General features: G+C 36.6%; 1 protein-coding gene across 1 annotated transcript in view; it reads right to left on the reverse strand.

Moving 5' to 3' along the window:
* VWA8 (von Willebrand factor A domain containing 8) overlaps positions 1-13,084 on the reverse strand; it is a gene marked incomplete at its 5' end in the record, with an annotated part of 200,290 nt that overhangs the window by 117,663 nt on the left and 69,543 nt on the right. Inside the window, 4 exons of the mRNA XM_082496817.1 lie at positions 5,401-5,472; positions 8,867-8,973; positions 10,975-11,081; positions 12,007-12,122. Of these exons, the coding sequence (XP_082352943.1) occupies positions 5,401-5,472; positions 8,867-8,973; positions 10,975-11,081; positions 12,007-12,122 (402 nt within the window). The remainder of the gene's footprint in view (positions 1-5,400; positions 5,473-8,866; positions 8,974-10,974; positions 11,082-12,006; positions 12,123-13,084) is intronic.

The following is a 13,084-nucleotide window of genomic DNA, read 5'->3' on the forward strand; positions in this document are numbered from 1 at the left end:
ATGCTCTCTGTATTCAGCAGTAATTTAATCAGTAACTGAATGGCATTTCTGATTATTCTTATTGATTATTAACTTTGCATTTCTAGTTGAAGACAGAACATAAGCAACAGAAAAGCCAGAACATGATGTAGAACTCCAGCATCCACTAATCCGTAATAATACTTGTTGAAGAGAGGAAATATATTAATTATTGGTTTGTTTGGTTTTTTTTTTTTTGTAGCTCTTCCTTGTTAAGAAATTTACATAAACGCAGGATGGATACTGGTAACACAAATATTTCATAATCAAGGGTAGATCAGCCAGTACAAAATACTTAGAAACAGCCATAAAGGTTGCCAATGAAGAAAACTACAAGCCAAAAGAGAAACTGAGAATTCTGGAAAGAGAAAACCAAGCAAAAGACGACAAATAGGGAATGGTCCTGATGAACATGAGGTTATCCCAATGTATACTGCATTTCATCTGTCCACCCTTCAGGAAGACTAACGAAGACAACGGTCCTCATAATTTTGGTAATGTTTATACGATATGGAAGGTGATATCCACTCAATCACTTTTCATTGCTATGCTCTACACTTTGAAAATGGTATAAAGCCCATAACAGATGACTTAAGTATAGAAGGCCAAGCACTGTGTGCCAGTGCTGACAGGGTACAGTCAAGCAGAGGGGCACACACTGACTAAAATGCACCTAAGAATATTGGCTGTACATATTGAAACTTGAATCAAAATAAAAATACATGTATCATTTAAGAGACACATTATGGAATGGATAAGGGCTAGTGAAGCATTAACGACAATATGGCCAGGGATCGCACGCTGTTCTCGAGGCATAGCGGAACTCCTGGACCTGGTACCAGCTGCATCTGTCCTGTTACACAGAATTTCAGTTATGCTGTTTTAGATAACTCACGATAGATCATGGTAGGAGTGTATTTAAAAGATATTTATATACTATATTCATATTTGTAATATTTACAGTTATGCCATATTTATACAGTGAATGAAAACAGAGTAACTGTAAAAGCCAAAATGAACACTACTTGTTATATTTGTTAATTCTGCTACATTAACTATGCCCTAAAGCCAGAAATGTTCAGGATTCATTGCTACAACAGAATCTCTTTAATTTAAGAGATTAGATATCTGAACAGCTCGTACTATAAATTATGGCAACAGAACAATGCCAAATAAAAAAATATCCATTTTGTTTAACGTGGTTTGGTGTTTTAGAACTTCAGGGCTATAAAATAATTCAGAAGTGACAAGGCTGTGAGCCTTCTCTCTCTCCAGAAAGCCACAAATCCCTTGAACTACGAATATTTTGTTTGGCATCTTCAAAACCAACTGATGTTTTCCAATACTTCAGCTATGACCAATAAAGGTGAAAACATCCAACAGCTCTCTTTAGACAACTTCCAAATGCAACGCCTAGGGAAATGTTATATGCAAAATTTAAAATTGCCAGAAAAAAATGAAAGTCTTTCAGCCATTGCTATTTTTCAAGTTTTTCCACAGAAACAAATTCTGTTTATTAGCATAGTTTCTCTCCTATTTACCAAAGATAGGAAATTCAAGGAGACAGTAAAAGATACCAAGTAGTGGCCAATCCACAAACTGCACAATGTCCATCAGGAAAACTTTCACAAAAACACAGCCTAAAAACTGTCCTTGATAGTAAGAATAAATACTCCAGTCTGTCTCATGAAACTTGGGAGCAGCTGTAAGAACGATATCTAATGACTAAATAAACAGTCACTGCAAAGTTTGGAATAAGCAACCTTTACTAAGACGAACTCATGCTGTTGTTTGCCTGTTGCTTTGAGAGTAATAAATAGCTGCTTAGGCAAGGAAGAAGCTGCTTTATAGCTGCTTTTGAAAAGCTGTAGATGGTCATAGATAGTCTCATTCACACTCAGGCTACAGGCGCATTCAGGAAGCAATATCAGGAGCCATATAGAAAGCACTGGCATTTCCTTTAATTGGAAGCTATTTCATAGCTGAAAATTCGTATCTATCCGCTGCCTTTCCCAAGGACCCAAAGAAACTTGTTTGCTTACATATGAAATGGAAGCACCTTCCAGTTAGCATCCAAAATAAATCAACAACCAATGTAAAATATTTAGACAAAGTTATATTTCACATAGTACATTTATGCTGTGAAATCCTGGGCCATATAGGCTCCAGGGAAAACACATGAATGAAGTGGGTTATAAAGTAAGTTTACTTCAGAAGCTGAACACTTCTAAAGGCATCTGTCTGTATCTAACACTTGTCTTCAAATTCCCCTCAGTTTCACTAAGAAAGCCAGTCCCTAATATCCACCAAGATAATTTCATTTTAATTTATTGAATTTCAAATACTAATCATCAAATCATATCTTGAAAACAATCTTGATAAAAGGACTCTCATCAGGCAGCTGTTAACTAAAAACAATATGCAAAAGAGACTACATCTACAGAGTTTGAAACAAAGATAGAGGTCTTAAGCCAATAGGAATTTTGTGTGTGTACATGTGTTATGAAAACAAAAGAAGCAAAAGAGGAAAACCACATTCAATCAACCAAGCAAACCCAAATCCAGCCTCTAAAAGAAAGACTACAGGTCAAGCCTTGCGCATTGAACCACACTTGAACAGAGATACTCGCTTACATAGACATCACTTTGATGGACCTAATTATGTTCTAAGGCATATGCCAACTCATTCAAATATCTAGGAAATGACACAAGCATTCAAAGGGATGTTAGTCATGTATTTTGGAATACCCAAGTTCAGAGTATTTGAATTGCCAGTTATTTACACTGAATTTCCACGATTCACTCATTCACCAACAAGTACAACAGAAAGGAACTCAAAACAGCACTTCATATCTCCATGCAAAAACATTATCTATTTCTTCCCAATGAGGAACACGGGTCCACACCGATATATGTATCAAGCAATCAAAAAACCCTACCTTCTTATTACAGACTGAACTGTTAAAGTAACTGAACAGCAAGAACTGGTTTTTAATCATTTGCTTTACAAAATGAGGATGAAAACTCTACTATTTCGAATGGAAGGTATCTGCACATATAGCATAAAAGCATATTGATGTAATATGGTTTCTTTTAAAGTCCTTGAACAGGATTCAGCAAACACTGCAGAAATTTACAGTAATATATTTAAGGAATTAGCCAAGCAATTTCTAAATGACTAGTGATCGTCCCTGAGAAATCAAGGATGATTGGTGTGGTCCTAAAAGACTGCAGAATGGCAAATACAGTGCTCAAATTTAAAAACAGTATTTCAAAAAGAAAAGGCCAGCTGGCCTTTTCTTAGTCACACATAAAAACAGTGGAACAAATTAGTAAAGAGTAAACCTGGAAGTACTCAGAAGTATGTTAGCAATTAAAAACCAAAACCTGTAAGTATTACTGATTTGCCAAAGAGAAATCACAGCAAATCGATTTTCCAACTTAATGGTTCAGCTGAGCTGATGTCTAGAACCAAAGCAGTATGTTCCAATACTTCAACTCAGTTAAATCTTTTAACACTGTCTTCAATTAGAGTTTCATAAGCTTGGAGAAAATGTGGCACACATTAAATTATTAAAGATGAGTCTATCACTGCTGGGAAAATACCTTACACCCTAAAAATTGTACTTGCATAGTCTTCAAAATTCTTTTGCCAAATTGGTAGAACATAGGAAGCATGTGTCAAGGGCCCTGACTGTACCACCGGGCTCTGCAAGCTCTTCCCCCAGCTAGGGTTTTACTTGCCTGTGTTGATGGTCAGCTTTGACGTGGTGCTGCTGCCTCACTGGGGTCTCCTTTGACACCCCCACCCCCACCCCCAGCCCACCCCCCCACCCCCTGTGGCTTGGGAGCTTCATCTACACTCAGGCCCTTTCCTCAGTTCCTTCTCATCCTACACTGTGGTAATGCTGTGCCTGGCTCTGTACCTTGCTGATCGCAGCCCGGACCTGCTGACCTGACTTCCTAGATTGACCTCAGACCTGCCCCATCACCTGTCTGGTGGACCTGTCTGGAAGCCACTGGGCACTTGTCTGACCATGGCTGCTGTCCCCAGACCTGCTCGTCTTGCTTGGACACTGTGAGACTATGAACCTTGTCATTAAGGACACTGCCTCTGCCTCCATTCCCCTGTGGAGCAGCCCACTCTTGCTATTCCCTGACAGCAGGTCCTACAGACAATCTGCATTATATAACATTTTCAGTACCAACTCGGAAGCCGGCACAGAAAGCATCGTTTATGAAACAGAATAAATTGATCTTACTTCATTTATGAAATAGATTCATTTCTATTTATGAATAGATTAAACCTTTTGGGAGAAGCTGGCGTCATCCAGCAAAAGTTTACAGAGGATTCAAGTATAACATCTTTGTAAATTCAAGCTGTTAACAAGGACTCTAAATAGATGAGACTGTATATAACTGTACACTGTAATTTTAATCTACGCACATTAATAACAATCAGCATTTTATATTCCTTGCCATGTAGGTTAGACCATTAGTGTTTTGTGTCAGACTTTTTCCAAAGGCCATTGCAAAACATGAAGAGAAACACCTGCTAGAAACTCATCATACCCTTGCTAAGGGAAAGCTAAACTAAAGGGAGATTACTTTATGAGGGAAAACCCAACCTGGTAGCTTGGGAAGTATCACTTTCCTGAACACTTCAAACATACAGAAATAATAACAAAAGCTCTCTTTTTTTTCCCCAAAGCTAACTGGCAACGCGTATAAATCTGTTCAAGTCGCCTAACAGTTCCACTAATAGTTTAAGATGGTTCTGAAGAATGCAGACTTTCAAATGTACCCAATTGGAGAACATCTGCAAATCTTGGGGAACCTATAAACTGTTAGAAGGTGTCATGAAACAGCAATGACCAACTAAAAGAACACAACAGCCACTATGATCTCACCAATGAAGTCTCCATCAACAAAGATACCAGCCAAAGAATGAAGTGAATCTATATATTTTTTAGAGAAAACTAACATTTTGCTATCAATAAATAAGATTTAGATAATACTTATGTGTACACCTCTTATCTACCTTATCTACCTAGTGGAGGTTTTAACGGAGAGATTTGATACATAGCCATAAAGGATAACCAAAACCATTAACTGAAGATTTTAATGGCAATGGTATTACGTATAACTATTAATGTTTTGACTTGTTATTCTGATAGGAATGTAAAAAAAATTTAAGGCATTTACATTTTCCACAGATATGTGCCCATAAAAACGATGGACACTAGTAGATAGAGAATCCAAAAATAGGTCAAACACCTCAGCAGTGAAAATTAATGCAATTTCAATGAAGCAAACCAAAGACCTAATTTCATTATTAAATGATGAGTTAGTTCCATGCATTGTAAGAGATGTTTAACTCACCTGATTGCCAACTAAAAGAAGATGTTCTCCCAGCAGAAAATCCTTTAGCATATCTTCCATTACCATCATGTGCTAGAGAAACAAAAACCACAATTTTCACCGCTGTCTTTATACTCTCAAGTTTATGCATTCACTAATGATAGTAATACAACAGGAACTTTACTTCCAGGATTTGGTGCTAAAGTTTTTTGAACGTTATACTTACAGCTATTTATTTCATAGCAAAAGTCTCTCAGCCAATAACAGCAGTGCCAATCCATCCAGTGACTAAAACAATGAAACACCAATACTATCTCTCCTTATATATTTCCTCTGCTACAACTGATTGTGGGTGGCCGATTTCCCTAAATATATTTAATTCTCTGTAATCACTCCTAATGCATTTCTTTTTAGCCTAGTTGAATTCTTGTCACCTAGAGCTTAGCAACTTTCATTAATATGTGTATGACAATTTTCCAGCAATTGTACCGGGAGGAAGCAAAATGTATCCTGGTAGAACTTTACAGAAACCAAACAGACAGAATAAAAAGCAGCTGACATTAATATGTAAATTATACACATTTATTTTATTAAAGATTAAACGCCAAGTTTAACTTAATGATAAATACACTTTCCCATTCTAATTAACCTTTTTTTTTAAGGAAAATAAGGATAGGAAAACGCAAGCTCAACTCTAAAAGTGTTTATTATGTTTCTTACAGCTTCTAAATTAGACTGCCTAATTGAAGCCAAAGTACTTGAGGTGTATTTTCTATATATCCAATATCATAAAAGGTAACGCACAATGTGCATCATTTAACCTTACCTTGCTTCTCACAAATAATTTGTTTAAAAGGATCAAAAGGATTTAAGGATAATGTAGCGGTGCAGACTACTTTACTCACAATAAAGTCGCATATATTTCTCCACTGTATCTAGTAAAAATAGGTCATCTGTAAGTAGGTCAGACAACCTACTTAGAGAAATGAATGCTTGCCTTTAGATAAACATATATATTTTTTCACACTGTCATCTCATCTCTAATATTTGATTTAAACAACAAAAAAAAAATAGTCAGTAGCTTGCCTGTAATTTCTGAGCATACAAATGCTCGGTTTCTAACTGTGTGAAAGATGTTTTAGGTTTCCAAATCTCTCCAGAACAGAGGCTGGGGGTGGGGGAAGAAACTCTTGTAAACACAGCTTAATACCACGAAATCCTAACCAGGCATGTCAAAAGACTACTGAATACTCAATATACAAATTAAAGAGAGGACTTCACTGCAAATTACTGTATCTTCTGGCCTGCATACACACTGGAAATTTATAACTGATGAGAATAACTTTGACCAGATACAGCATAAATTCTAGGAAGTCAGTTTTGCCACACACACTGATTACATTTTTTATTTTATTGCTAAGGCATGAATACTTCCTTCTGATGACTTCTTTTTTTATCCTAAATTGCACAAACACATATACATTATAATTTCCCTGCAGCTTTCCCACAAGAGACACTATGTATTGATACCTTTTTTTTCCACCAGGACCTAAATTATCATTGTATTAGGATGCATGCAGACATTTCAGATTAATTATTTACACAAAGGACTTGTAAGTAAACACATCAATATTGTGTCAACTTTATCAATCCACATTCCCCAAAGCCTGGCCTGAAAGCAGCATTTGGCAATTTGGCAGATCACTTAAAAATTATTTCCATCCCTTTACCACTTTTTGTGAACAAGAAATGTTTCACGACCAAACACACAGAGGAAAAAACTATGTATTTCATTACATTGTGCAGTACTGAAAAGGCTGAGGATATATTTTGTTGTCTGTTTTGGTTTATTTCTGCAGTTTTTGCATACCGGAGAGGAAGTATTGCACTGGACTCATAAATCAAATTTGTTCTCCAGCAGGTTTTGCTAAACTATCATTACAACACTTGAATGACCAAACTACAAACTAGCAATACAGAAAATAAGAGTAGAGTTCATTTAGAAATGGGAATAGCTATCTTGACTGGTACTTGGTTGTTATTTCCTTCAGCATTCAGAGTGCATAGCTACCAGGGACAGATACAGAGCAGTGCGTTCTCTGCAGTACTTTTAACAGACGTTGCCTAAATAAAACAGACGCATAATATCTGAACACAGGTTGTGTACAGATTTCTGAAGCTATAAGCAAGAAGGTGGAAAAAGCAATGTAAATGTAAGTCCTAGCAAGACTCAGGATTTCGTTTCCAACAGACCCAACTTAAGTACTTTACCGAAATGGCAACATGGCAACACAGAACAAAATCTCATATGAAATGTTAGTGGGGAAGATGAAGAAGACTGTCATCTGTTCCCCTTGCACGGCCTGTCATCACCTTCAGTAGGTGATACTCATGTAGCATAGTCTTTCTGTGGAGAAATTGCAAGCAAGGGGGCGGGGGGGGGGGGGGGGGGGGGGGGGAAATAGGAAAGGAAGAGTAAGGCCCGAAAAAGAAAAATATTTCACAAGATCACACTATCAGTGTTGCCTTTGAGAAGTAAAATATCCTAAAGGTAACTCAGGGGGTAATTGTCTTGCTAAGAATACCCTTGTCTGACAGTTTTGAAGCTTCCACGCTATGTGGAGAATCACAGAATCACAGAATCATCAGAGTTGGAAGGGACCTCTAGAGATCATCTAGTCCAACTCTCCTGCTAAAGCAGGATTGCCCAGAGCACATTACTCAGGACTGCATCCAGGCGGGTCTTGAAAATCTCCAGGGAAGGGGACTCCACAACCTCCCTGGGCAGCCTGTTCCAGTGCTCTGTCATGAGAAGAAAGCTGCAGTAGGCCCACCTCTAAAAAAGGGGCGGAGGGAAATAAAAAACAAAAAACCCACAGTCACCAAGCCCTTCCCTTTCATTGTGTTCACTAATTACTCTTATGCTTCATTACCACGAACTAATTAACACTAATAACACTAATGACTAATTAATAAGCTATGCTAATTGAAATAAATAATTATTAACCAATTAACTAATAACTAATTAACTAATTACTCTTCACCTTGCTTTTCAAACATGCAGAGTTGATTCTACTAAAAGGCAGGTATAACTTCATGTGACAAGCCTGTAAAACAGGGTCTCAGGATGGAATTGATAATACAGCCCTAAGAGTGGATGAGTCCAGCAGCAGCCAAAAAAAACCAAAAACAGTCACTCAACACAACATCTGATCAAATAATTCTAAATAAAATTCAGTTTCAGTCACTGTAACATCATATTTCCTGAATGTTCAACAGGACTGTTACGATCTCTTCACAAAAGGATAGTGAAGACACATCTGAAATGAGCACCAAATCCTGTGAGAAAAATTTTCAGCCTAAAGAAACTATTTCAGAAATACACCCTTAAAATTCAGTTAGCACATCATTTAATATATATGAGCATGCACATTAGTGAACCTTTAACAAACTTTTTGCACCTCAGAAGCCAGAGATTTGTACTTACTTGTGTATTTTCATAAAACAAAACATCAGGCACTTTCATTTTCTCGGTTGAGTTATAAATTGGCATCGTCACAGACCCTATCTTCAGAATCCCATTGTTTATTTCACCTAGACATTTTTCAGGAAACAAGCAAATGCATTACTTACAGCATCTCTGAGCAGACATGCAATCGATCCCCAACACTTGCAGGGGGTGATTTACAAATTTTAACAAAGCTGTGGGTTGCAGTAAATAACTTCTATCTCAAGAAAGAGAATGCTTGAAAGAGTATCTGTTAAAAAGAGGTTGCATTACCATGAATTTGAATTGCAGATAAGTCTATTGTAATAAATGATGAATAGGTGATCTTATGGGAAAAACACCAAAAGAAACACTAGAAGTTGTGACTTGGTTTAATTTCATATTCTCATTTTATTATTTGAATATCACTAATATCATGAGGCTACACTTCCTCAATGCAGAAGTTTTCTCACCCTCCTTCTCCCTGTTCTCTCTCCCTGTCCCACTGGGGAGTGGGGTGCAATGGGGAGTGAGTGGGTGCTCAGCTGAGAGCTGGGGCCAACCCACCACAACAGTATAGAGCCACTGTTGATTCTCCCTTTCAGCACTGCATTTTTGTTCAAATGGGTTAATGTCAGAACATGGGCATATTTAACATTTTGGTGAAAAGTGGTTAAATTTGCACTTGCTGAAATTACCTTCAACTACAGCTCTGAAAGAAAAAGTACATTAGAAAAATTTCTTGGATCAAAAGAATCTGAATTCTGTCCTTAGGAAAATATCAACTAAGTGTAAACAATACCATTGTGCAATAAAAACAGAAAATTTTTTTTTGCCACTAATTTATTAATCTAGCATGGTGTAAAAGTGAAAATAGCATAACTTCTAGACAGATGTTTTCAGCTGTTCACCTGTTATTCTACGTGGTTCTATCTTTATGGCACGAAAGAGAGAAACATAAAGAAAATTCAAGGGAGGTATTGAGATAAAAGAAAGAATTGTAAGAGGTAGCATCATACAACTGTCAAGAGTTCAAATTACTTTATATATAATTTTTATATATTCAAAAAATGAAATACAGATATAATACATGGATGGGTGCATATGTATGTGTGTATATATGTATACACACATACATATGGCTGCACATATACATTATACTGTATATAATACACACATTACTACATCTGTATTTACATATGTATTTTTATATACACACATAAATAAAATCTATAAAAACAGAATCTATGTTAATTAAAACTAAAGATGTGTTTACTACTGCAAAGATCTAACAGTAAAAACACAGAAGTCAAATACATCACAAAACCGAGAATAAGCATACAGAAGAATGAGAGCAGAGATAACACTGGTGGAGTAAAAGAAAAGTTTAGTGAATGGAAAATAGAAAACGGCAAATTGCTCAAAATGTGCTGTGTGACAGAAGATACGAAAAGACATACAGCTAGTATGAAGACCAGGAGTCATGCAGGAATGAGAAAGCATGAGTGAGAAAAATGGCAGAAGCAGAAATATATCCATAGCACTGAAGGCTACTGCAGACAAGTACAAGTTGGAGGAGGTAAAGAAACAAAAGACCTGCTCAATACAGGTGACGTAACAACCACAGCAATTTAAAGAAAATAAAAAGAAGGGAAACTTTTACAAGAGTCTTAATGAGAAAAAAGTTGATTTTAACAGGGGAGAGAAAGAAGCAATGGTAAAAAACAGAACAGAGAAATATTAAGATCAAACCAAGAGTATAACCGTACAGAAGAGTACTTATCAGTGGTGAGAGGGGATAAAAAAAACAAAAACCCCCAAAACCAAAACAACCAAAAAGCAAAACAATCCAAGAAAACCTGAGGCCAGGGATCTTATAGGCTGGGAAACACTTAAACATGATGGAGAACAAAATTCCATGAGCTGGGACAAGACAAGACAAAAGTATCAACATACTGAGAGCAGCACTGTATTCTGATAGAATAAAGTCAAAGGGATATAACTGGAGCAAGCGACATTCAATTTTGAGTATAATTAACACACCTTTATATGCTCAACTTTCTGAGTAACATTCATGAAGAGCAGGACAAAAGATGGCAGAAACTTACACGTGTAATCCTTTTCCTCTAGTTTCTTCATGTCATCTGGACTTGTCTCAATACGAGAATCCTGCAGATTTTTCTGTAAAGCTGATCTGGCAAGGTTTGGTAAAAACCTAAATGAAGAAAAATAATGGGGAGGTTGTATTTTAAGGAACTTTTTAAAATTAAAAAGTTTTCAGTATTTTCTGTAATCTAAAATCAGTATAAGCTTTACTTGGACCTCCAAACCCTGAATGTCTATTCCTTTCACACTTAAATAGACTTCAACATTTCACTTATCCCTAAGGAGAGGAACTGAGCTTCTTCCATAGGCAATGAACTATATTTGTGGCTGCACGCTCATTTTAAAAGGCTTCCCTGTTATCAAATATTGCAACAGGGTTGTAACTTAGGATGGGTTAGGACTGGAAGCATGTGATGACCTCATTCCACTGCCAGTAACAGCTACAATCGAAACAATGTTTTTTCAGAAATACCTTTTCTCTTGATTCAGTTCACTTGGAGAGTGAGCTCTGAGGTGACGGGAACTGGGCCCTTTCAGTTTCCAAACCTTTTGATAATTACAAGTTGCTTTCTTTTGAAAAAAACAAAACAAAACAACAAACCAACCCATAAACCCACCAACAAACAAACAACAAAAAAAAAACACCTTAGATGTTCACATCTGTTTCAGATACAGCTTTTTGAGCTGAAACCAAGCCTTCACCAAACATCTAGCTATACCAGACATCAATATAACTCCTCTTTGAGTGTTTTGAGACAGTGAAGTAATGCTGATAATGGTGACCTAATTTATATAATGTAATGAAATATCTTCATAAAGATGTGAAAAGAGTATAAAGGCATTTCTACTTACCACCTAGATTTGAGAATAACAAAGAAATACTTCTAAAGAAATGACAATACTTCTAAAGAAATGACAGTATTTAAGGAGTAAGACAGCAACTGTGTTATCTACTAACACACGTTAAATGCTATCTTGCATGTTAGCAACTGACCAAGAAGCTCTTGAACTTCCACAAAAACTAGCACTTCTACCTGGAAAGGCAGGCTTTATTAACAGCATAGTAAAGGCTCTCATCTGGATGTTGTGACAGTCGACGACAAATCCGCAATAGCTGTCGAGTAGATAAAGATGAAGCCAGTGACTGTGCCTGTCAAAAAATACAAGGTAGTTTAATTATTTGATCTCTGGAACTGGATCTCAGGGTTTTAAACTGAACAAGTAAGGAGGAAAAAGTAATCCAAAAGGAATTATTTCAACTTTTCTCCTAATTCATAGGTGCTTTCTGCCTTCCACAGCAGCTTGTGCTTTTTAATCTGCAAGCTTGAAATTCTCTATTTGTTGCAGTAACTCACTGCCATGGAAATCATGATGTCATCAAAAGATTAGCCTTACAATTTCACTTGATAAGCAACAGGAAGAAAAATGTGCTGATAACTGAATTTTATTTGTTTTGTAAGACCTAACAGTAAAAAATATTAACAATAACAAGAAGGTTAGCCACTGTAAAAGGATCAATGTCCTAAAAATTCGTCTGCTCTTCACAAACTGAACATGAGCTCCACATGAATGCTCTGGCAAAAGGGTCTGGCAGGATTCTTGGATGTATAAACAAGACAACATTGGGCAGCAGTATGGAGATTGTATCACCTCTGCACACGCCTTCTGGGCGGGCCGTTACTGGAACACTCTGTCCTTTTCTGTTGTCCACATGTTAAAATAAATGCTAAAAACTGGATATGATTCAGCAAAGAGTTACAAAAATGATTCAATGCCTGGGAAGGCAGACCTCAAATACATACAACAAGATTTAAAAAACAAACAAATAAAACCCCAGAACAAGTGATCGTGTATTTAAAGAGAGATATAAAGACTGAGAAAGACATCATTCTATAATTATATCTACCGGATGAAGGTACCTAATACAAATAGGTTCCTTATTTTAGCAGGAAACACACAACAATGAGTGTGATCTGATAAGTCACGCCATGCTTTGCTTGGGTCAAGTGAAGTATTTTAATTAGGTAATTTCAAAATGTTTTGGTTTGGTTCATATAAATGATTTCTAGCTGCATTAAAATTATCTTAATATATTATGCTGTTTCAATTGGG

Source organism: Vanellus vanellus (genome assembly GCF_965231255.1).
Source record: "Vanellus vanellus genome assembly, chromosome: 1".
NCBI classification, from domain to species: Eukaryota; Metazoa; Chordata; class Aves; order Charadriiformes; family Charadriidae; genus Vanellus; species Vanellus vanellus.